General features: G+C 37.6%; 1 protein-coding gene across 5 annotated transcripts in view; it reads right to left on the bottom strand.

The window, feature by feature from the left end:
* Positions 1–1,759: 1,759 nt before the first annotated feature.
* PPHLN1 (periphilin 1) overlaps positions 1,760–26,999 on the bottom strand; it is a 354,335-nt gene continuing 329,095 nt past the window's right edge. For 2 of the 5 annotated variants that reach the window (XM_069851828.1, XM_069851819.1), the window contains one exon: positions 1,795–4,097. In XM_069851828.1, coding sequence (XP_069707929.1) covers positions 3,888–4,097 — 210 coding nt within the window. In that variant the 3' untranslated portion in view covers positions 1,795–3,887. Of the gene's footprint in view, positions 4,098–26,999 lie in introns of all 5 variants that reach the window. The other 3 variants (XM_069851855.1, XM_069851846.1, XM_069851836.1) reach the window with 3 other exon arrangements.

Raw genomic sequence — 26,999 nt, 5'->3', positions numbered from 1 at the left:
CAGAAGAAACCTTGCACAGAAAACAGGGTAGCAAGGAACCAGCCCTTCTCTGATACATGCTGTGAGCTCCTTTCATATCCATAGTGGTTTAATCACTGATTTTCATGCTAACTGCTTACATTGCTGCTCAAAGCTACCACCTCCCCCAGCAAGGTTACAGATCTGTTCAGAACCACTCCAGCCCCAGCAAGCAGTTCTGAATTTCCACACTCCTTTCCTTCCTTTTCTCTTTTTATTCTTCTAAGAGTATCTGCACACTAAGGAGCACTAGGAGTAAGGGCTCTTTTTTTTTCCCAGGAGCTTTTAAGGTGACAAACAAGATTAATTCCCCCAGCACAACATCTGCTTCCCTCCATCAATACTCTCAATACTCTTCCTACCCCTTTCCAGGAGCCCCGTCAAGGCTGTCCCCAAAAGCAAGGACAACTCTTTATGCTGAGATGAAATAAATCCAGTTTGTTTGTTTCTACAAGAAGCAAGACTAAAACCTGTGTTTCCTGCTGAAATGATTGACCGGTATAATATTTTACTTGCATCCACAGAAAGCATCCATCACAGAAGGCTAAATGTAAATAATTCAACATGACAAGTATTAAAATGGAAAACCATTTACCTGTCACTTATAAATATTAATTAAACCTTTCACAGAAATAGCACATAAAAATTCTAAAGGCTCTTTAGTTCACAAGTAAAATTTAATCCATATTTTTTAAAACGTCAGATTAAGCTAATGACAACCTAGCAAGTTTTTGAAAGATCTTACTGACCTATTAGCTAACATACAGAAACTCAAGAATATTGGCTGATGGATCAGGCTCAAAGGGTGACAGCAAGTGCCGTTACATCAGGCTGGCAGCCAGTCACCAGCCGCTCAATTTTAAGGCCAGTGTTCTTCAATGTTTTCCTAAATTACCTAGACACAGGGGTTATACATATATTAGGCAAGTTGCTGATGATACTGAACTAGGAGGAGCTGTGGATTCCCTCAAGGGTAGAGAGGATGAGTAGAGAGATCTGGATAGACTAGAGAGGCAGGCAGTCCCCAACCATATGAAATTTACCAAAAGCAAGGGCTGGATTCCCCACCTGGGACAGGGTAATCCTGGTTACATGCACAAACTGGGGAGACAAGAGGCTGGAGAGCAGCCCCACAGTTTGGGACGATGGCAAATTGAACATGAGTCAACAGTTCTCCAGTGCCCTGGAAGCCAAAAGGGCCAACCATGTCCAGTCGAGGGTGGCGAATGTCCCACTCTACAGTGCAGCCGGTGCAGCCCCACCTCGAGTTCCGTGGGCAGTTTTGGGCACCTCAGTATAAGAAGGGCATAAAACTATTAGATCGTGTCCAGAGGAGGGCAAACAACACAGTGAAAGGCCTCAAGGGCAAGACTTACGAGGACAAGCTGAGATTTCTTGGTTTGTTCAGCCTGGAGGAGATAAAGCTGAGAAGCAATCACATCGCAGTCTATAAGTTTGTGAAGGGAAGCAGTGGAGGGGGAGGTGCTGATCTCCTCTCTCTGGTGACCAGTGACAGGACACAAGGAAATGGAATGAAGCTGTGACAGGGGAAGTTCAGATTCAACATTAGGAAAAGGTTCCTTACTGAGAAGATAGTCAGTCACTGGAACAGACTCCCCAGCAAAACAGTCACAGCACCCAGCCTGCCAGAAATCGAGGAGCATCTGGGTGATGGATTATGGTTTAGTTTTAGGTAGTCCTGTGAGGAGTAGGGAGATAGACTCAACGATCCTTATTTGTCCCTTCCAACTCAAGATGTTCTATGAGTCTACCACTGTGAGCTTATGTCTTGTTATACAGCAAAACTCTTGAAAAATCAGATTATTTTATCATCATAAATTTAATCAGGCTTCTAACAAACGAGTCATAACAAACTGTACAGCTACAATGGACATTTTAAATCAAAAATATATTAAACAGGATTTGACTATTATTTTAATTAGCATTTCTAACCCAAAGCAGAAACATTGATCTAACCCTGGAGGCTCTTGGTCCTGCAGGCAACTAGTGAAGCACTATAGTTACGCTTCTGCCTCCGAGAAGACTTTGCCTGTGGTTTCATGACTGTTCTTGGCAAGCCAGGTTGTTGCCAGCAGGGGCAGGGCAGGTGTAGCTACTGTACCACAACTGGTTGCCTCTCTTCCCCTCCCCAGACTAGGATCCCGTAGGATCCGTGAGCTGATTCCCACTCACTGTGCAGCCCGCACAGTCCCAGGTACCAACAAGGTAAGCTGCAGGTCATCTCCTTTCAGTAACGTGAACTCTAAGTTAAAAAAAAAGAGTTCAAAAGCCAACTGCAAAACCACAACCAACTGACACTAAAACTAATCAGGCATCTCAGGAATCTGATGTAATACATATTTAATACACCATATCAAGATTTGCATGCGTAAGATGCTGTGACACACATAGTATCACTTGCAAAATCATAGCTATTTCAATTACATTTCCGCACACCATTCTAATGAAATCTGAGAAGCTGTCTTGGTACGGGAGCTGAAATTCACTTACTTTTTCATTTAAAAACACTGTGGACTTTGAAAATGGTGAGCTTTAGTTATTAGTCCTTTTACAGCATTTCATGTTTTTAAATGCAAACGTATACCAAACAATCTTGCTTATACTTATCTCTTTGTGATTATGACTCAAACTATCCCTTCCCTGAAACATTCATAAATACCAGTGCCTTATTAAATATAAAGCTGTTCACAATTCAAGTCAGGGTACTGACAATGAGTCCTAAATATTTTTCATCTCTGAAAAGTAATCACACAGCACTGGCAGACTCTTGACTCTCCTCAGACACTGTTCCCCAACTACAAGTCATTCTATCAGGTCAAAAGTGGCTCCAGACATGACCCAGAATCACTTAGGTTTGAAAATGATGATGGATTTGGGGCCTTAGGGTTCAACTTCACACTACACCTAATGCAAAGCAACTTGGAGTTACTAAAGAGATGGTCCTGCTCACTTTCCTTGCCCCACCTTGCCACCTCAAATTCCTGCTTCTTCTTGATGTCAGTAAAGACTACACACTGCCTCCAAATTGTTAAAACTGAAAAAAAAACCCAACTGATGAAAAGTGGTGAGAAGGGCAAGGGGGAAAGAGGAGACAAGGGACCCTTCCCCTGCTCACCGGCTGTAAGGTAGAGCCCAAAATATAACAAAGAAAATGTTTAATTGCAAATATTAACAAAAAAGACAGTTCATCCTACATAACACTGCTTAACAACTTGTGATACGGAAAACATCAAAATTTCAAAAGGCATTTGCAGAACTTGCAAGTAGAGCAAAAATACAGCACTTCTTGTATAATGTAGCTAAGGAACGTTCCTCTGGCAGTCAAAGACTGGGGATAACCCTTAGTGTAATTTTACAGAATGAACTCAAAGTTTAAAATTAAACTATAATAAATAATCTAAATAATAGTTGCAAACAATTTTGCAAGTCTTCTCTTCCTACAGTATGTGTGAAAACAAGACATATTTCTGCATAAGTTGAGGAATGAAAAGCTGCTTGTGATTTTAATAAAAAAAGTGTTTGAAGTTACATTACAAACATCAAAATTAAGTGTACATATATCAAACCGAACATTTTTTCCTACATAACTGTGCAAAGGTTTCAATACTAGTTTGTCACTTTACAGCATTTTTGAAGAGAACATACTTTCAAAGGAATACATGTCAACAAGTACAGATAGGAAGAACACAATTGTGGAGACCACAGTGAACAAGATATGGCCACCTGAGCTACCACGAAGGAGTGCAAGCCTTCAAATCTCCAGCAAGATCTCCTTCTTCCCCCACAAAACACAGATTTATGTATTATGGCATACACAACACAGAGGATCGAAAAGCATACTGTTGTCTTTAGTATGAGCCCTCTTTGAAGGATTCGGATAGATCTTGATTGGCAGCATCGTACTGAGCAATGAAATGTTTGAGTTCTTCAATGCATCGCTCACCTATTTCATGCAAATTCTGCCTCAGGGCAAACTGAATGGACTTCTCTAATGACGGATCTTTATCAATTAGCATCTTCACTACCATGCCAAAGGTTTCGCAGTCTTGTCTGTAGACCTAGAAACAACATATTTTAGAAAATGACTAAATGCACAACACCTTACATTAGCTCACCAACAGCCCTCATTGAGTCAGGTACTACTGCAGATCCAAACCAAACAAAGAATATTGGATTTAACAGATTGGATTCAGCTGTAAAACATATTTGCCTTTTCCTCTCTCCTGACCTGTGCTAATACTAATGTAACTAGGCCAGAACTATATGGATAGAAGAAATAATTCTTACTGGAAGAAATGCCTTAAAAAGAGATACTATGTCCTCTTGCAGCAATATTTAATAAATAATGGCAAAGTAGAAAGGCTAAACCAGATTTTCATTGCAAATATATGTAAAATTAATTTAACTGTGGCACGTCTAATGATCTCAACCTCTACACAAAGCAACAATAACCGAGTTTGTAATCTTTCCTAATACTTTAAATACAAGTTGTGTTCAAATAATTTCATCAAATTACATTTGTTTGTTGGATATCTGGTTCTCACAGAAGTCCTTGACTTTAATTACTTGGACTGCATTGGTGATTCAGCCGCTAAGGATAAGAGAAACCCTGGCAGTGGTTTACATGAACCTGTCTGATCTTGCACTGCAGAGAATGAAGAGTTTGCAAGCTGGTTACGTACCAAGGCTGAGGAGAAGTAACTTCTTATTACCACTGCAACTGTTTTCCAAAAAAGCATCTGACTATGCTCTGAGGCAGTTTTCAAAGCAAGTAAGCTAGCCTTTCAAATTTTGTTATTTAGTTGGGTTGGTTTTTTTCAAATTCCAGTTAAGGTTATTAATGTAAACACCCACAAAAAGGAACTTGTCAAAGTCTTCCAACTGCCAGATGTGGTTCATTTTCACACCTCTGGCCAATTTCTGTTTAGAAAATACACTGGCTTTTTGAATGAAGATAAGTCAGGTTCATATCTCTGTACATTTTAGGACAAAAAACCCAACCCTAACATGTTGATATTCCTGGAAGTATTATTTTGTTTTATTAAAGTGTGCTTGTTTTATCTCTGTAAAAAAACAAGTTCTGTGTGACCCTTTTCCTCTCATATTTATCTATGTTGTGGAAACAAATGATACAACTGTATTGAGCAATTCCCCACTAGCAAAAAAGAAAGAAAACGACAACGAAAACCCACCCCACAACCAAACACCACCAGTTTTATTCACAAGGATCAGTCCAAGGGCAACTCAAGCATATTCATGTCAGAGAAGCAAGGAAAATAAAATACATTCTGCATACAAATTAAATTGCTCTTAGAAACACGATTTAACATGACACTGTTAATAAAGAGAGTTTTCATTTTTTTTTAATAGTCTATAGTAATAGTTCAAAACAAGACCCAGTTTTCAAACACTGGTTGGCAAATACAAGAAATCTCTTGGAAGAAACTAATTTTCAATAGAGATCAAGAAGTCAAAAAGAAGAGCTCAGTCCAAAACAAACTGAGGTGAAACATATTAAGTTTGGAAAGGGTGTGCACATGGCATTTTTCTGGGAGGGGGAGAGGGCGGGTTTCCTGCTTCATATCTTTAGTTCTTTGGTAGAAAAATATCTGCACAAAACCCAGACTCTCAAGAGTTCACGCTCCACAGCAAGCGAAACGCAGTACTTGCTAAGAGAACTTCAAAAAGAGCAAATTTGGTTTGGGGTTTTTTTTTACCCCTGACTCCTTCCAAAGAAAAAGCTCAGGAAGAATTGCTGTCTCTGATTAGCCCTATGACAGACAGATGGTATTTCACTTTGGATAAATCCCGCCTTTAATGTACTTGCAGCATGCTTACTAGGCACCTCCACAGAATGATTTCTGAAAGGTTTCTTCTCTCCAGAGCCATTATGTTTTGGGGAAAATAGTTCAAAACTTCCTCCCGCCCCAGTTGCATGTCTATTTGTCCTATTTTATCACCTTTGAAGTGGCCAGAGCAAGGATGTGTGAATGATCTTCCACAGGTAAATGAACCTGGTAACTGTCAGTTTGCAGAGGATGCTGTGCAACACCAGTACAAGTGAAACCCTGACACTAATAAAGAACACAGACACATCACCCAGTCTTCTGCCTGGCAAGGCAGCCAAAGCTACAACCGAAGTGACTGCTCTGCTTTAATTGGTCTTCAAATTAATGGCAAGTAGTGCTTTCTGCTGTTTCTCTCACACGCCACAAAAACCTAACCCAGAGGAAATGCTCTGACCCTTAGCATATAAACGTTAGCTCAGTCCAAGCACATTTTTCTTCAAAACTTTCACAAAAGAAGACTTGGAGGAGAATCAAAAGAGCCATCGTCATGGTTGCATCTGGAGTCAGAAGGGATTTTTCAGTCACAACTATCTGGAAACTACACACGTGAAGAACATTTTCACTACTTTGTGACAAAAGACTTATAAAAAAACCAGAATTTACCTAAAATAGGGGAAGAGGGTGAAGGTGGGGCAGGAAGGCTGTTCTAACAACAGAAAACAAAGGAAATAGCTCAGCTCCTCTAACAATTGAGCAATTTTCCCTCAACAAGCTTTCTACCCCAGCTGCTAATTCTGATCATCCCGGTGCAATCCGCCTCCTTCTCAGTTGTGCTGATAAGTCTGTTTGTATAGCTGAGATGTGAATTGCATCACCGAGATGATCTGTTTTAAAATTACTTCCCCCCCCAATTAATGTGATTCAGTGATTCAATTCTAAAACCAGATGCATCAGCACAACTGAAAGGACTGTGAGCCACAGTCACGAAACAGAAATAACTTTATAAACTAGTTAATATCTGAAGCCAGTGCATGACTACCAACCCTAAGAAAGCAGTTACTATGCTTTGTTGAAGGAAGTAAAGACTATCAATTACAAGAATATCAATTACAGCTCAACCAACTGTTTAAAAAAATGGTGAAAACCAAAGCTCCTGAAAAAGTGGATGGTGGAACAGCATATTAAAATCCATCTTTTTCATGGAATAGGAGTAGGTTATTTCTGGAAAATAAACCAAGAAGATGATGCTTGAGGAAGAAAGAAAACTGCAGAAAAGACTCCAAACAAGCCAACAAGCTCTCTGTTGGAGAAAAACACTGGAGGAACTTGTGACCCAACTAGATCTTAAAAAAACAATTAAAATTCCAGATAATATTGATTCTGAGCTCAGATCATGGAAATCTTATCTGTAAACATCTGGAACTAAAACTTGAAAATGATTCCATGTGTGGGGAAAGAAAAAATTACATTTTTATATTGAAAAACAAGAAAGGGAATGATATCAACAATATGATTATTCAGTCCGATATATACATCAAGTAATCCTGAAGACAGCTAAAGCCATAGGGTGATTATCTACCAGGGCCATAGCATACATTTATTCTCTAACCTAAGCTACAGCATCATCATAATGGAAAGAATGTGTACCACTTCATTAAGCAGATGAAGCAGAAACAGCTGTTCTATTCCCATATATAAGTGTATGGATACTTATTTTATATATAGACACACAAAATATATATATAGTCTTGATTTTCTATGATTGAGAAGAACAAAAGCTACATTGAAGTTCTCTTTGAAGTTTTCCAAAATCAGCACATCTGGCATCTGTGAGGTCAGAGGATCACAAATATGCCTACTTTTATATTATTCTCATGGCTTTTTAGCTCTTTTTATTCTTACACTATAATAGCACAGAAGCTCTGGCTGAAATCAATTCTTCACAGTGCTAGTTTCTGCATAAGCACTTAAGCTTTGCCTAGATGCAATTCTAAATGTGTGATGCACCTGCAACATCTAAGCGAACACTCCACAGATTTGTGAGAATCAACCCAAAATTTGCACTTAGACCTGTTTAAGTATAGCCAGATCTAGCCAGAGCAATAGAGATCTTAGCTCCCCCCTGGTGGAGGTGATCAAGCCCTAGAACAGACAGAATGAAACTTTTGAGAACTCTCTAATCTGTCTGTGCAAGGCTTTCACGCTTAACCTCAAAACGCCAACCATGACTTAAATATTAATGTGTGATACTGACATTAAAAAGATGAAGGATACCACACGTTCTCTTCTTTGAGCTCAGCTTTGGGACATTAACCTCTGCTGGGGATGAAAGATGGGCAAAAGCAAGCATGTGGAGACTGCTCATGTCTTAAGACTTCTATATGCCTCCTGCAATGATAATGTAAAAATGGCCTTGGCTTAAACTAAAGAAAACATTGAAAGACTCAGCTGACGGGTGGAAAACGCCATCATCAAAACTTTGTTGTGCATCTGAACTCTGGGCATAGATGAAATTATGCCTAGCTAGGGAATACCTTGATGACACGTCTACTACTCACTGGCAAAGTCTGCATCATTTCCTTTCTCTGACTAGAACAGCCTCATGTTCTTCTCCAAAACTGTTCTGGAGCTGCCTGTTTGTTTTGCGCAACAGAGCTGTTAGGCAACATAAATAGTAATGAGAACAAAAACTAGAACTTAAGATGTCCTACTCTGCAAGTGACTGTAATCTGCAGAAGAGTCAGAAACTGTCTTGGTCTCAAAGCCTTGTATACCTGTCTAAAAAGCAGGTTAATTTCAACAGCAATAGTAAAAACATTATTCAAAGGAGATCAGGCCAGGAAAAACAAAGAAGGTAAAATGGAAATATCGGCAACCTTATTTCAATCCATGGTAGTTTCCCCAGCTTAAATCTAAAGTCTGTGCGAAGAAAGGCTTTTTAACTTCCCAAGGTTATTTAGAACAGTTACAAGTATAGCTTCTGCTCTAAGTAGCTTTTGAAGAAGAGTAAAACAAGAGAGAAGTTCCCTGATAACTGGAAAGGCTGTCAGGAAGACTGGTCCCAACCCAGGCTACAAGTTAGCTTCCCTCTCTTATACCCACAGCTCCTAGAATGTAAAACCGAGTAGCAAATGGGAGCTGCCAATTTTTTCTCTCCATCTCAGAAAGGACTCAACTGAATTTTCATTTCTCATTTTCTGGAAGAATTGTTCTGATGCATGTGCTTTATTTTATATAAAGGTAGACAACATTAACTATCTTCTCCAGATATGGTTTTGAATTAATATGACTGGCACTTTTGTTGAATGCTCCTGGCTTTGTGCACATGTAAAAGCCTCTTGAATAGCAACCATCAAGAGACTTTGGCATGCAAGGATTGAGCAATTTCATGCAATAAATGGTCAAATTAATTTCAAGGCAGAAGATGGTACTTCTGCTCACAAACACAAGCAGGACCACCAGGCACAAGGAGGACCACATCCTTTAAGTGGATGTGATGATTTAGCAAGTGAAATTGATGATTTAATCTGTAATTTCCAATCCTTTGCTCTTTTTCATCACAATCTTTCCTGCATTTTTGAGTATTCTTACCCTTCCATACATTTACAGATTCATGTAACACACTCTCACCTCCACCAACATTGCTTCTTCATAGCAACATGACACAACTCTAGGCTCTCTGAGCAGCTCTGCACCATATGCACACAACCCACCACCAGTGCTTTTGAGTCAGTGCTTGTATTCAGATGTGCCTGTTACCAGCTCTTCATCCAGAAGACCAAAGACCCTCAAGTCTCAGTTCACACAGGAGAAGGAGTTAAGATCATGGCTCAGAAACCGCATTAAACAGCCTGCAACCCTTAGATACTAACTCACCCTTGAGAAGATCCAACACGCCCAGCAATCACAATCTTGTATCTATGATTCACGCAAGTATTCATGTAATGTATTATCTTTCAGAAGACAAACTTTTCAGTTACTAAGGGCACATTTCCCACAAGTATCAAATACCCCATGCAAGGAGGAAAGAAGCATCATGCTTACTGGTGGTTGTTTGACTTCTGACAAGGGCAGAACTTGAACTTGCAGAGGACAAGTTTGAAAGCCACAGCTTATCCCCTCCAGATACTCCATTAATGAAAACTGCTTGAAATCTCTCCTGCTTCAATGATGCCCCAGGGCTCCTCTGCACCAGGCAGAAGTAACAGCTTTTGTTCACCCAGCTAAACCACAACAGCTAGGCTGGTATAGCCCTCTGGTGGTATAAAGCCAGTTTCTTTTTTCCCCTCCTCAGCAGACCTAAACTAAGCCTGACAAAACACTCTTCTGTCAACACAGCCACATCTGTGCCAGGTTTTGCCTGCATAGGTAGACAGACTATAAAGTATAATTTTTTTCTTCCACTCATAACTAGGAGCAATGCTAGAAGATTTTGTAACGCAGACCTAGCCCCGAGCGGATTATTTATGTAGCAATTTTTTGCATTATAATTGTGCATGTAAACTCCAACAAACCGGGAAAATACTGTACATTCAATGACTTCAGTGTTGGTGGTATCAAATAAATCTCCTGGCCAAAGACACATTTTAAAAGGAATTACTACCTCTCCCCAAATCACTTCTTTTTAATTTATTTACATACTATCTTGAATTTTTCTCAACCATGCAAATTAGACTTTATTAGCGTACCTAAAATTTACTCTTCTCAAGTACAATAAGCCAATCCTCTACTGAAAGAGTACAGAGACATTTTCATTACTGCAGCAGCAATGTAATTGTACTGTTACGTTTATGAGTACAATAAATAAATTTATAGTTCCATGGTGCAAAAATGCTCAGAACTGTCATTAAACTACTTGCAGACAATTCCCATGATCATGATATTTAAAATTGGTTTTCAACCAAGATGAACTACTTTCATGGTTACAGAAAACTAAATTAACGTAAAACAAATCTAATACTTGATTACAATAGCTGTATACAATTTTTAATTCTAAAATATCAACAAGCCTACTCTATTTCTTTCTTAAAAACATACTAACATTTTGCCTTAAATCTATGTAGTAATTTCCATACCCATTAAACAATGTGACATTCAATGTGACAGAAATTGGGAGAAACAAGTTATTTAAACTACGATGTAATAACGAGCAACTTCATGTTAATTTGAAGATATGCAAAATATTGAAGTTACTTGCACTTAAATGCAATTCTGCGTCCCTTTCCATTGAATGTTTCAAGCCCCTGTTTTAATAGATTTAATCAACTTTCAGAATGTAAGCCCACCATTTTCTGGCATGTAAATATCTGACTGAAAGTTTTGCTGCAAGTCCCGCATTGTGGAAGAGATACTGGTACAGCCATTGTTTTACAAGAAGCGTCAATTCTGATTTGAACTCTGGTTTCCCCTCAAAGCAGCAACTGGCGCAAGCACTCGTGCAGCAGGGATGCGTGGCAGGAGGCTCTGAACTCTTGAGGAGCAGTCATTGCTCCCCAGCATGGGGCTACGGCGTTTCTATGCAGGTGATCTACAGCATCTGCTTATAGATCACACACTCTTTGGGTTTTTTTTAATCCTTTGACTAAACTAATCTGAAAGAAAAAGATGCAGTTTAAAACAATACCAGGGCAAGTCTTCCTAATTTTAACACAGAATTCTAGTATGACAAAAGAGACTAGGAGTGCTCTCTGACATTGGGCAGGGGGTGAGTGTCTACAGTAACAAACTCTCTACTCTGTTTAATCATACATTTTAAGGCTGAAAATCCTGAAGAGCTGGCTTGGGTCCTGAGACATGGCTCTGGTAATGCTGTGTAATGCACATGGAAGAAAACATGCCAGCCATGTTATTTACTTGCATTAACCCATTAGCTCCAGTTTAAGCTCTAGACTGCAACTGGATATTCCTTTGCTTCATTTCATGCCCCTGCTGACACCTCTGCAATTACAGTGAAGTCATGAGTTTTGCACAGGGTGGAGTCCACTAAAGCTCAGGAGAAGCCTTTGACCAGCTCAGGTACGTGATGACTGCAGCCTCATCTCTGATGACTTTGGTTGTGAAGGGCTCTGCCCCTCAGCAATAATACTTGTAATCATCATTTGTGCAGAGAGGCAACATCCCTCCTCAACTCTTTTCTTCTTCCCCTCACCATCCAAACAAAAAATTACAGTCTTGTAATTATAAGCATTTATTCAATGCTTATAAAGCAATCTAAAGATGGAACATACAGCTTTTGTCTGAGTCTGTTGAGCAAAGCCAAAAATAATAAAAAGCAACTAAAAAGACAAGTCTTCAATAATTACAGTGTTTACCGCTCCCGTTACACAAGAGGCACAAATCTGTGGAGCACGGCTGCACAGTTCTGAACAACTATAGCAAAAGCCAGCCAAGTTGGTATCGTTTAGAAACCTGAACTATTGAACTACCTCAGCTCTTTTAAGTCAGAGTGAAGAGAGAAAGCGTCATACACAAAGTAATCAGCACAGGGCAAGATAAACCTTAAAATGCTATGACTTGTACTACCTGGCAATTAAATTAATATCTGGAAAGTTCAGCAACGGTTTTCATTTATGGAAACTTAAACTTTCCAAATAGTTCCCCATTTCCTTAAAATTACTACAAGCAAGTTTTCAATAAGAAGCAAGACTTTTACTTGAAATTTATTGCTAGGAAATCCATTTATTTACTTTAATAATTTTTAATACCACAGTGGAGGGCTTTAAGTGAACGTTTAAACAAACAAGAATTGATACACAATAAAAAGGGTACATAACGATACGCTTCATTTAATGTCATGTTTTGGCAAGAGCAAGTGCATTATTACTTCTTCAAGAAATGTCTTGCTCAGTGAAGCAGAAGTAGCTCTCATGTGGGAGAGCAAGGACTATTATGTTACATGGCTTTACTGGAGATAATTCTTTACTAAACCAATCACACCCCATAATAACAGCATTCTAACACCAACTACAGGGCCTTGGAGACCAGTTTGTGTGTGGCCTAGATTTCATAGGCTTCTTTACAACAGATGTGTTGGATGAGGGTAATATTACTTCATATATTAACTTGTGTGTTCCTTAGCTAAAACAGCAGTGTCAGTTTAAGTTCTACCTCTTACACAGTCTTCTTATAGAAAGTGTGTGCCTTCTGCAAGCAGATGATATATCTGAATTAAAATAATCCACAGCAATTATAATTCATCACTTACTAGACCTCAGTAGAAGTGCTGATAATCTCTTAAAGACACATCAATGACACTTTTTCAGCTCACATATACTCAGATACATGCTTAAGAATGTCCAGCTCCAAACAAATTAAAAAATTATCTGAAAGAGCAATAATTTCTATATCTATTAATTTCCCTTTGTTCCATAATGATCTTCAAGTCTATAAACTGGATTTTCATAGGACCATAAATTAAAACAAAATTCTAAAAGCTCTCCTTTCAGATAGATGCTGAAAAAAAACAACCAAAAAAATCCCATTACTCGAAATGCACCAGTTCAGTATTAAACAGGAAATATATCAGCCTTATGCCAAAGGAAGGACCTCGCCCTGCAACTTTTTATTTATAAAACACTGAATTGATGGAAAGCTATTTCCTAAATCTGCTCCATGGTAAACTTATTGCTCCATCCAAAACAGGAAGGGTGAAGTTTATCTACAAAAGACTCTGTTAATTCTCTTGTTAAAAATGCTTTAATAGCTCTTAGTTATGTCCACTGACCACAAAGGAAAACAATATTCATTTAAGCTTCATCAGAATGGGCTGTATATTAATGGAAGCACTTACATGACAAACCAATCTTTCTTGTCATGAAAACACACAAATATTTTTGTATGAGAAGTACAGTAGTTTAAAATCCACATATATGGAGTGTGTTACAGACAAGATCAGCAATGGTGCATGAGCTTTTACCAAAAAAGTGACTTGTGGTGATTTAATTTTCCCTCAACAAAAGTCTTCATACTTTCAATTTCAACAAATATCCTCAGCTACAAATATTCTCAGATTCAACATTCTCCTTTAAGGGGGCTCAGTTTTGTTAAAAAGCAAGACTGAATTTTATCCCAAGGTGTGGATCACCTATAGTTTTTTCAATGGCACAATGTAAACAACCAGCAAGGGAAGAAAATAAAAAAACATATCTTCCTTTTTCTATTAAGAGCAACTCCTAGCAGATCAGCTGCATGATTAAGTGGCAGCAGCATTGTAACTGTAAACGCAAAGCTAGTGGATCGATGTTTTTAAGAAACAGCCCTTAAATGATAAGATTTTCTCACCATCACTGCCTGCCTAAAGAGCAATTTTAAATTTTTATTTTTCCCTCTTTAATGGTTAAAAAAAATTCTAAAACAGGTTTGGACACGCAAGGCAAAGGTTTTTTAATCACATATACAGCATAAAGAAAATAGTACACAAAATAAGTACTACAGTATGCAACAGACAGCTTTTCAGAAAGGAAAAGCAACAGCTGCAAGAAGAAAAACAATTACTTAGATTACCAACATTTTATTACTTAGTTTGTGTTAAACCTTAAAGTTTCTGAAAGTTTAGAATTACTTCACACATTATATTAGCCTCACAAATCAGTTTTATTAGTGCCTCAATAATGTATTGAATTTTTTCCATGTCCAAGTCATGGTCCTGTCTCTACCCTCTAAGTAGTCACTCATCATTTACTTTGCACTCATTTCAAACAAAATCAAATAAAAAGTAAATTAAGGCCATGTTTTTGAAGACTTCTGTAAGCATTCCCTAGCATGTGGATGGATATCTTTTTTCCATATGCAGCTGTAACGGCTGAAAAGGCTATTCCCCCTTCCCACCTGTCGCCATCCCCATGCCAGAAATCATCACCCCACTTGTTTGTGTGAGCCAGCGATATACAGGACTACTCCTAAAATTCATTTTTAGGCAAAACCAGCCTGATTAGGTCACATACTAGAACACCAATTGGGCTGTGGGAGAAATCACCTATTTTGGGTAAAAATGCGATGAGTAGCTGTGGGTGACATCTAAAGAGGACATTTATCTGGAGCCTTAATAGTGTGTCCAGTCTCTGAGCTTATCTAGGACCACTGATACAACTGCTACCTAAGCCCAAACAGACAAAGCACACAGGATCTGTGTTTAAACATTCACGTATCTTAGCATGTATCTTCAGTCAAATACAAAAATATATAAAGAAACAGAACATAAAGCTAGCATAACAGCTGGGGGTGGAGTAGGTCAGAAAGGCTGCACACTGAAGCCTCATTTCTTAGTGCAAATATATTCATTTCTTCTGTACTTTAAGCATTCAACACTCTCTCTTGAATTTATTCCCATAATTCTATCTATTTCCACTTCTATTTAGAATCAGAAATCCAATATCTATTTCCACTTCTATTTAGAATCAGAAATCCAATAAAAAAATTGGTAAAAATAGAAAGCAAATCTCTCCCCAAGAGAAAGCCACAAGTAGTAGAAATTGTCTTTCATGGTTAGTAAATCATATGTCTTAGGGCAGTAATTACCAATTGTGGTTCCAAGAGAATACAGTAGAAGTTCTGCATTTACCCAGCGGATACAACACTGACTGTATCCCACAGTACTTGGAATTAGTTATTGGATAAGTTTGGGTTACAGCTCGTAAGTAATATTGAAAAATCACAGCTATTAGCCAGTTGAAAAAAAGCTTGGGAATCACTGTTTTCATTCTTAAGTGTTTTTCCATGCGAAAAAACAAGTCTATTTTGTATTTTAAAAAATCTTCTGAGACTAAGAACATTGGCTTTCTATTTCCTTGTTACAAGCCTTTATGAACAAGATAGTTCAGTAACACCGCAGCATTTCAGCACAAGAACTGTTACCAATCAAACTCATTAAAGGAATGTCTGCCCTGTTCAGACCAGTGCCACTGAACACTTTCCAGAAGTTGTCTGATGGGGTGAACTGACAGAGGACAGGTTTGGGACGAATTTGGAAAGATATGTGAACACACTCATGACTTTTTGAAGTGTTCACTTATCTTCATTATTCGGGCATGCACTGAACAGCTTTGATTCTTTAGGTTCTAGTCAATCCTTATTAAAAGCATTATGACCAACAGAAGAAAACTGGGATCATCAGATACTGATTTATGCTGGGGGTTTTTTTGAGACAGAGTTTTTGAGAGCTTTAACTCTGTATTTTCAGATAGCTTAGAGATGCTTTCTGTGATCCCTAACATCTACAAATTGTGAAAACTGCACGATGCAACAAATTCACCAAGTCAAAAATTGATAAGGACATGTCTAGCACTCAAGAGACAACACTTGCACAGGGATACTAGAGGTCTAGACTCTGTCCCCTGGGATTTATTTAATGAAATACTTTATTTAACTGTAAACCAAGGAGCCTGGCTACGGTATAAGTATTTGTTTACTTATAGTAAAGCACCATGGAAATTAACACATCGATGAAAAAAATTACAGCTAGAACAAATTAGTGGTTGCCCAGCAATTCTGTCAACTTCCTGCAGGTTAAAGATTTGTTGAGCATCACCAGCAGCATTACAAATTGTGGTAACTTAAGAGATGCAGCAAATTCCACTTCTAGCCAATCCCCCAAATATGTAGAACTTTACTCTGGCAAGTCACACAGACAACTACAGTTATGGGCAGGGTTGACCATTTGAATAACAGTTAATAAAATCCAAATTACCACTAACACCTTGATGATTGGAACATATCTTCAAATAATAAGGAAATCAATTATTATCTGCAAGCATACTTACTTCGCCATATTAAACTTATCTTTAGAGATACATAGGCTATTGTTTCAATAGTCTAAAATGATTCACTTTAAGGCAGATACCAAACCAAACAATTTCAAGTCAGCTAAAACCTGGAGAAAGAGTAAGCTAATAAGGAGGTAATACAAAAGAAGATCTAAACTAGATAATGAAACTGGAAACCACAGAAATATGTATGAAAATATCTGTTGAATGAAATGTAGCATTACAATATAAATAGAACTTTTCTAATGCTGTATCTCTAAGCAGAATAAAAGGTGTTGCTGATAAAGTCTACTGATGCTGGATTGATATGGTATGTTTTGGATAAGAACAGCATGGAAAGAGAGCAGTTAAGTCTCTTTTGATAAGCAGAACTAAACAGTTTACTGCCCAAGATAAAAATAGGTTGCTAGAGGTCAAATACTTTCATGCAATAGCCAAAAGAAACAGTACCATGCCATTTACCTTTTAACCTTACTTCATACAAGACTACCATGTGCTCTCAAAGATACAGAGTAGACAGGGGTTATTCGTACAAACATATCCTGAAAAATAAGGCATTCCTCACTTCACACAGCCTTCCAGAACTAACTAACTAACTTTTTTTTTTTTTAAAAAAAAAAAACAGTTCATGCTAATAAAGACCTGGTTGAACTATGCTGTCTGGAAACAGAATTAAATGAGGAAAAAAATTTAATTATTTTAGAATAGAGCAAGCCAAATCAAATAAGAAAACACAATAAAAATTAATAACATTTTCTCATTACATTCAGAAATTCCAGTGGGCTTTTTTTTTTAATCAGCATTGTGAACTTTCTATTTTCAAATCAGTAGGTAAGACTTTGTTATTTTAAGGATTAGTATCCACAAATAATTGATTTACATGCTAAACAAAGGATTATGCCATTTATGTATTTATTTAAGAGTATCACACACTGCATAGAATTATAACAGCAACTGTTTCACTAAAATAAAAGAGAAAAAGTTGCCTTCTAAAGAGCAAGTCAGTAGCTTACACTCTTAATGAAGAAAATAAGACTAACAACCACCATTTGTTGGCTGCAACGCACTGAAACCGTATCTTAGAGCAATTGCTTAGTTTTGATATGAACTGTTTACTCACTACATCTCACCTTAACTTAATATGAACCTCTCTCTCACTTGTTCATCTCTTCTCTTTGTTCTCCTTAGCCCTGCACTGCTCATCAAACTACACTCTGGACAAAGCTAAACTGCTCCTCCTGCTCCACAGACCCTGCAGTTGGCCACTACGTACATAATAATGGAACCACTGCAACTTCTGACTATCTTCATTTCTGCCACCACAATTTTATCCATCTTTTCCCCATTCCCACGGCAAGTCTTCAATCAAGCTCTGATATAAGCTGGCTCTCTGAAAAATCAGAAATTCATTGAAAAAAATATTTCACACCAACTGAATTATCTAAGCACCTTTGTATTACTTTGTGGCATAAATGCATTTGTGCTTCATGCATTTCTACTAAATACAAAAAAACAAACAAAAGGTATTCTTCATAAATAAACAGAAACATTACCTAAAGAACAGAAGTTAACATTGCTCATGTTGTGTTAGACACATGCACACATGTTCTTCCAGGGCTTTAATTTTAGCCATATAATACAGTAGCTTGCAGGAATACAGTAAAAGCTATTGGCTGACATGTTACATGTGTGCTGAGCAATTCATACAGAAATTGCAATTCGTATAGAAATGAATTGCAAGCATCCCAACGAAAGTTTGTACCCTTTATATGCATAAAACCTTACCTGACATGAGACACTGAGCATTCAGAATTAGTTAACATGTTAAATAACTTTGGTTCTTTTAAACTTAGTTCATAAGTTTAAAATCTTACTTCATCCCTAGCAGATCTCTGCACATCTTACTATAACTCTTCAGCAATATACACATATATTTTTCAAGAATATTTAGTCTTACTGTACAGAAACACTCAGTCAAATAGCAACAGACTGAAAAGAAACTGAAGCCCGAGATAAAGAATTAAGACACGAGCCACGTTACTATGAAGGCACTAGACTTCCAAAAATAACCAGTATAATTTTTAATGAAAGGGCTATAAGGGCTTGAATCCTTGTTTTTGTAAAGGAGAAAGAATAACGTTTTTGACAAATGTAATGATCAAAAAAATGAACAAACTGGTCCACACACAGAGTAAAGAGTTTTGTTTTACAAAGTAGAGGTTATGTTCTTGGAAGTCGCCTATGTATGGCACATACAAGACAAGCAAGGAGTTACCTTACATTTTCACTGCACTGTCAGAAATACACACATGCAAAAATTATGTTTCTCCCATCAATAAAAAAATTTATTTGGATCCATATAAATGAACAACGAGGGAATAATCTTTCCGGTACTTTAAATACTTCTCTTTGTAGTCACTGCTCTGGCTGCTCACCATGACATGAATAACAAATTAAGAAGCTCCAGAGCCAGGTCATTATAATGAAACATGCTTTTTCTTGGTAACAAAAAGCCCACCTGGCTTAAAACAGAAAGAAACACTCCTAAAATCGAGTTTCTTTGGTGACTTATCTTGGTCATGAAAGCCAACATAATTACATTAAACTCAAGATCTTTTCACCACCCTCTCACTGCCCAAATACTGGCTGACAAATGATGTAGAAAATTCACACACCAGGAATGCATACTGTATTTATCTAATTTTTTTAAAAGTCTGTCTTATCAAATCGCATATAAATTTGCAATTTTAGATTAATCACATCTGGATTAGGCATGTCAATGACTCAATACTACAATAATTTTACAGTATATTTACTGGTGTACAGATGATAATTGTCACATTTGGAATGCAGATGTAATTCTCGATCCAAAAGGAGACTGCAAGAATAACAAGGCCAATAATTTTGTTGTATGTATTATGAAACATTTCACTGTGTTACTAAAAGCACGAATCATTTATATGCAGGCTCAAGAAACCAATAGCCTAAACCAAAGGGTGAGTCAGAGAGCTCTCCCGAGCTTGGAGTGAAACATTTAGGTATCCTGTTACTAGAAAATCAAAGGAACAAAAGCATTAACTGACCTCAATGAAACCGGAAACAGAATCTGAGTTTATCTTTGCTCTATATTTGCAAGAAAACATCCTTCAACAGCAATGAAAGAAAAACAAAAATTGTACAGTAAGCTGTAGTTATGCCTAATAGTAAATTAGTGAAAAACTTTTAAAAGTATTTAAAAATTAGTCTCGTTAGAGTAATTTTTAGTTATGCCAGACCTACGCTTGGGGAAGCAGATTAATAGTATCATTAAAACTAATATTCATACTATTCTTATTTTTAGTTGATGAAAAATATACTAAAGTGAACCAAACTGAGAACAGAACAATCAGCAGTGACTGGCGTATTTATCAGTTCTTCAGCAAGAGATTTCAGGTACTCGATGCAGGAACGCTGCATTTCCTGCCTTACGATTGTGGCTTCCTGCAGACACCTCAAGGGCATCCAGAGGGGAAGACACCAACCTGGAAGCACCTGACTGCTCTCCACTTATCTCTGGCACCAGAAATAGCAACAAGTTTTCTTGCATGATGTAGCGTCTCCACCCTCCAGCCAGGGAGAAACTCCACTGCATTTGCCCATAGGCTTCAGAGCTTCTGTAGAATTAATTCCCATCTCCACCCATGCTCCTCTTGTTCCCCATCTCTTTATTTTCTCCACCCTCTTGGCTGCAGTTCCTGATCTTGGCACAAAACATTTTTCAACTGCAAGTCTAGTCCCACCCTCGTTCATCGCGCCCCACACTCTCAATTCCCAACCCTACCTCTCCTGCCCCCACAAATCCTTTCTTCTCTTCCAGATTTCCTCCGTCTTCCAATTGAGAGGGCATTTCATCCTTCAGCTAGGCATAGTTCCACTCCCCCTCTTCCTCAGAAACTCTCAGATCCTTTTACCCCTGCCTTTTGAATCCTCTCCTGCAGCCAGTCTCTTTGCATCTTGACCTTTGGCATGGTCTACCATGAACCTTGACAGGGAGATTCCTAACTTACGGTACGCGTGCCTTCCAACGCTGGTTTCTCTCCTTTCAAGTGTGTGAAAAACACAGAATTTTTGTTGGGGGTGGAGAGGTGCACCAGTCATTGCCAAGACCTGGTGAAGGTACGGCCTGAGTCCCACTGCTGGGAGAGCTATGAATGAGACTGCGCTACCAGTAGAAGTAATCTAATTACAGATTTCAAGGGGGCTTCATCCATCTCACAGGTTCCCCGAAATGAACAGAGACATCTTTATCTTAACCATAACAGAGTCCTTATTGCCCCTTTCCTGTTCAGTGGCAGGTAGCAGATGCATTCAAACGGGCATTCGGCTTTACTTCAGTGAGCTGTGTCTTGGTGTGGGAACATTCCTTTGTAATTGCACACTTCCAGTTCTTCATCACATTAGCTGACAGGCAGTAAATACATAAACCATTCAGAAATCTTTTGATCTTTGTTTTCCTATAAGTTGGAATACTCTAATGAACTGGAAGAAGTTAGAGTTTTAATTAAAAGGCACCATTTAGTTCACAAATCTGAGCTATCTCACTACCGAAACCACTGGTACTGTGATTGCTCTTCCCTCTCAAGACCTACACAAGAACATAAGAGCTCAAGCAGCTGGGTACCAGCTTGATTCACAACCAGATCAAAGTTCAGCTCCAACAAATAAGCTGGAAGAAGCTGTTAAGAGTTTGACTACTGATGCACTAGTGCTCCCAACTGGGTAAGTTCTCTAGCATACGTAGAAGCAAGGCTCCTGAACAAAAATGACAAAAAGGAAACTGTTGCTATGTAAATGCCCAAACTACCAAAAACTATAACTTTCTATAGATTTTTGCCCTATAATTAAATCACTTGCCTAACACAGTGCTTTCAAGATACTATATCTTCAAAGATGGTAGTGGCGTGGCACACAACACAGCATAGGTACTCACTTGTGGCAGCAGGCACGTTTAAGGAACCACACTGTGAATAACAGAACTGATTAAAGAAATATCTGCAAATTTTTCATTCTTTTTCCTGGTCTGATGCAAAGTCAGGCCCCACAATGACTGCCGTGCCAGTGCAGAGGGCAGCACAGCACACCTTAAACTATGGTTGCCACCAAACTCTTTGTAACACAGAGCTGGGGCTGCAATGGTACAACTTATTTTGTTTTGTTTCATTTTGTTTTGTTTCACTTTGTTTTTTAAAACAACTTCAGCACTTGCTTAACAGGACTTTCCGATGTCTAATAAGATACAATCATATTATGGCCCTTCTCCACTGAACACGTAGTTTCTGCTACTGCCTATTTTCATAATGCTTGTAATAACGAATCATCTTGGGGTTTGCCTAAATTGAATTTGGTTGAAACCTGACAATAGACTCGAGAGATACACAGCACAGATACTTTGTGATTGCATAAACTAGTTTCTACAGGAAGCCAAGGTAAAATAAATGTAATAAAACGGGCAAATTTCCAGTTGAAGATGATCAGCAAAAAGCTTGTGTCAGCATACCCTAATCGGTTCAGATTGTGTGTTTAAAAATGCTTACACGGAGTTTTTTAATTTAGGTAACACAGTACTAAAAAGTTAATATATAAATTATCTACTATACCAAGGTGGTGAACTGCTTGTGGGAAGTAATTACAGTCAAGCAAGTACACAGAGTACCCATGTAAGTACAACATTTTAAGTTGTAATGAAACCAAGTATTGAAGCTATCTAGGGGGCAGGAGAAGAGGAAAGACCGCTTGGAAGCCAATTAAACAATGGAGAAATGGTATCAAATCCATCTATTAAAGGTTATTAATGTCATTCCGTGCGATACTTCAAGTTCAATAGTTCAGAAAATTAACGTATAAACAGTCTTTCTCAAGAAGCACGAGAAGCTAAAGAACCAAGAGCAACACGATCCACTTGATTTTGTCAGTATTCAGCTTCTGTGATTTTAGGCTTTCAAAGTTAAAGTACTAAGGTGAAGCAGGCACACTACAAGCTTTGTCCTGTGGTGAATCTTGGCCCTTGTTTTTCTGCCGTATTTTGTGAAGCCGCTAAAAGTTGTGATATCTATAATAGTGTATGTCCAGACAATCACTGAGAACTGAAAGTGACAACACTAGTGAAAATAAGAGTCAAACAAAACAGGGAAGTGATCCTTGTGGGTTGGTGATAAATGATGATGTGCATTAGTCATTTACACCCTAAGATAAAAATCTAATGTTTTTATAATCTTAACTTACAGCAGACACACATGCATAAGCAACTTATGCAATAAACTATTTTTTTCCCTATCATTTAAGAAACTTAAGTTCCCAATTCTGATGCCTTTTGGAATTATCCCTCTCAAAATTATTTTAAAAAGAACTGTAAGATTACTCATTAATACTTTCTACGCCAAGATTTTTAAGATACCAATCTATATGCATACTACATATCCTCAATTTGAACAAAAACCATAGAACAGTCCTCTATAAATTGTAGCTTTTTAATTTAAAATAATTTGTTTGCTTTCCAAATACCATCCAGCAAATGGTTGTCAGATCACTAATATTCATAGAAAAGAACAAGCTATTAAAAAAACTGTGGCCTACCCAACTTTAAAACATATTAAGTTTATCCTGCTCAGTGAAACAATTTCCAGACGAAAGAATATATCACAGGCCAAGCACCGAGATACAGAATATAAAAAGAAATAGAAACTAAAGAACTAGGTGACAAATGAAACCTTTCACCAAAGTGTCTTTGGTTACAGATGATCCTATATTTACACATAAATCAGTGTTGTATACAAATCAGACTACAAATGGATTTGAGGATTAAACTACATGCACCAGCAAACTGACATCTACAAAACAAGTTTCTGTTATATTAAGATCAGCCCTGCAGCCAGTAAAACACACGAAAAAACATAGAACCCTAGATTCACACTTCAACAGATTTTCCCTACCTACAGGTTGTCAGTGTGATACTCTTCTGTCCCTGTCTACTAAAACCTCCCGAGACCTGAAAGCTTTCATCCGTACATGAGAAATGGAAATCAGCCTCCATGCCAAACATCAGGTCCCCCCTGTCCCCGACATTCCTGCCACTACTTTTCATTTGCCACTTACCAAGGGTTTTTTTTGTGTTTGCTCAGTTACCACCTTCCAGTCATCACATATGGTTTTATGCAGCCTTTCCTTTATGACACTGTTTTCCACTTGCCCTACATACGTTCTGTTTTAAGCACCATTTGGATTCCTGTTTCTTTTCTAAGCCTTTCAGAAGATCAACAATCAGAATGTACAAGGAATACTGATGGCGCTCATGTGAAATCAGTGTTAAGATCGGGGTGTACAGATGACAGACAGTAATTTTTTGAGGGGTTTTTCTTGCAGCAAATTGCTGGATCTATTTATTAGGTACATGGGACTGATCCTATTCTCATTCTGTTTCAATCCAAAAATAAACAGATTTACCTGGCAGCAATGATGAAATATTCCTCCAAAATTCCAAAGATGTCTTGTTCAAGAGATAGTAGGTTACAAGAAAGAAAAAATACTAAAAAGTTAAAACTCACAGTGCACTGAGCCAATTAAGAGACAATTTTGTCTCATCTTCTACACTTAAAACAGTTCAAAAATAAAAGAAACCAACACAGCCAAAACCACCTCTCAAGTTCACGAGTGCCATTCGGTTAAAGAACAAATAAGCTGGAAAAAGTTGGAAAGGAAGTCCTCTCTACCCTCTAAATTAAATTCAAGTTATTAAAAACAACAAACCCACAACAACCACCCCCTTACACACAAAAAAAAAATCAATAATTCTTACTCCCACAGGAACTACTGCCTTTATCAAGGCTCAGACTATTCATCAATTCTGGTTTTGTCCTTCAGCTTTCTCAGGAGGCTCACCTGCGTCAATTCTGCTTATCCTTCCAAGCGTCTTAACTTCTGACAGCTTTCCCAGTAGGCAATTTCTCATAATTAGTTCCTAATTAAATATCAAGGTCCCCACATTTTTAGAGAGTTTATTCTCTTTCTTATGCCTTTTCCAATCCTGTTTAAACTCATCACCTCTTAAAATTAATCTTTCTTCTTCCTAGCCTACTCAGTATTATAGTTTCCAACTCTTCTTTCATCCTGTTGTTCTTCTGGTTTCTCATGACACAACAAGAAATTTTAAATCAAACAATCATTGCTAGCTGTTGACTGAAAAAAATACTACTTAATAGACAACTCCTTCGATTTTCACTTTATCTGACCAAGAATTGATCTTGTCTTTCACATTTGAACAGCTGAGCAACGACTGAAACAGGTACAAACCTTCTTTCATGTTTTCTTTGATTTTAACAAAGCTCAACAATTTTATCAAGTATCTAATTGCTAACACACTCTCATTTAAGTCTTTCAAAGATCTGCCATGAAATTATAATATCTATAAACAATCTCCTTTAAAGCTGTCTGTAAGTAAACAGTTCTCTCTCAGATCTTGGAATCTGCAGTCCTGCTTGGTCACACAAATGAAGCACCATTACATCAAAAACTATCCATGACTAGATTTGTCAACAGGTCAAGTCCCCAGCATTTACCAATTGCAAAATAATGTGATTATTACAGGTTAAAAACTGTTATATTAAAAAAAAAATAAGGAAAAATAAACCGTCAAACACAAAACCTTCCATAGATAGTTGATAGAAAACTAAAGGTGAATTCAATCTAATGTATTTGAGTCTAAGGACGAAAATATGCGACTGTTACTTTATACACGAATATATTTCTGATGTTAAATTCTCTTAAAAGAATCGCCCTGTGAATGTTGCATAATAAATAACATTTTTTATCAGCTTTCCAATGAAAAAAGCTGCTGGCAAAAAGCTGAAATGTGGTAATACATTTCCTTATTAAACTATACCTTCAGGTGCTGAAGTAAAATGAGTGAGCGGCACTGATTTTGCATATGCAGCAGTTTGTAATTATGAACACTGCAAAGCACAGCAAATAACCCATTAATGTCCACAGGAAGGGAAAAGAACATACTTCAAAAAATGGAAATTGAAGGACTCTAACTTCTAACGCACAGTGAGCCAAACACAAGAAAAGGAAAGTAGCCAAAGTTTTCACATCCTTTTACAAGTATCCTCCTTTAAACCAAAGTATTTGTAGGAGAACCAATTACACTAGGAAGGTTCTGCCCAAAAAGTTTTATGTTCTCCATCTTGTAGTTTCATAAACATGAAAACGTAGATTTCTAATAAACAACTCTGATTTAGAAAACAGAAAGATCCCTGCACAAAATAGACTTACGGCAAGTGTGAACTCTAAAGATGCAAATAAGCATAGCTTAATTGTAGTAGCTTAATTGTTTTAATTTTGCAATGGTAAAATTAAGGAGGTCTAGAACAAATACTAAAAGACTGCAGAAAAATCAGCAAGTCTGAATTAATATGGAAGAAAAAGCTCCTAAAAATGTGTTAAAAGTAATAAATGACTTGCCTTGTGTATAAGGAGAGGGGTACTCATACAACTAAACCAAAAAACCAGAAAAGGATGAAATAAGCTCTTAGACAGGTGATACCATTAAGTAAAGGAATAGTTATCGATTTTTCTGAGAAGCCGAATACAAAACACCAAAACCTGAGACAAATGTTTTCTTGATCAGGAGAGAATAAATTAACACACTTAATTACATCTTACATTTAAATAGAACAAACATAATCTCAAAGGAAGCATGATACATACTACGCTACAAACCAAATTAGACTGATGATGAGTCCACCACTAAGGCCTTGCAACTGTGCATAAGGTACACAAGGTTTGAAGGACAACAAAAACACTAGAAGGGAACCAAAAATCTACAGCTTCCTCATCTTTTACTCTCACCTGGCCTGTTACTCTTGCCTGTTCCACTGTCAGAAACAAAGCATGTCTGACCTCATCCATAATCAAAAATAATCCTTTAATGTGTTTTCTAGCTACTCTTCCAGTTCCCTGAGCTTCACTTCACTTATCCTCCTCTTAACTCATATTTTAATTAGGGGATTTTTTTCTGTCTTAGATAATTTTGCCTGAAACAAGCAACAGCACAAGCAAACCAACGGTAACGTTTCCCTGGCTCAGTTGAAGTCAAAGGAAAAGGTACATCCAAGGCCAGCTTTGACAGCCTCCTTCATTCCTTCCTGGATTCCCATTAGCCCAATTTATACATTTATTTATTTTACTACAACTACTAATAATTTAATGGTTAATCTAACATACCCAGAACTTAAAAACCTTTTCCAATACACTTACCATGGCTCCTCATTAGCTTATTCCTAGCCAAGACACGGAACCTACTTTGTATTTACATCCTCTTTTGCTTTTACACTGTTGAAGCACTGTAAAACAATTTTGTTGGAAGCAAAACAAAACT

Source organism: Phaenicophaeus curvirostris, chromosome 1 (genome assembly GCF_032191515.1).
Source record: "Phaenicophaeus curvirostris isolate KB17595 chromosome 1, BPBGC_Pcur_1.0, whole genome shotgun sequence".
NCBI classification, from domain to species: domain Eukaryota; kingdom Metazoa; phylum Chordata; class Aves; order Cuculiformes; family Cuculidae; genus Phaenicophaeus; species Phaenicophaeus curvirostris.
The sequence above is the reverse complement of the archived record's forward strand: the minus strand, read 5'-3'. Positions and strand labels throughout refer to the sequence as shown.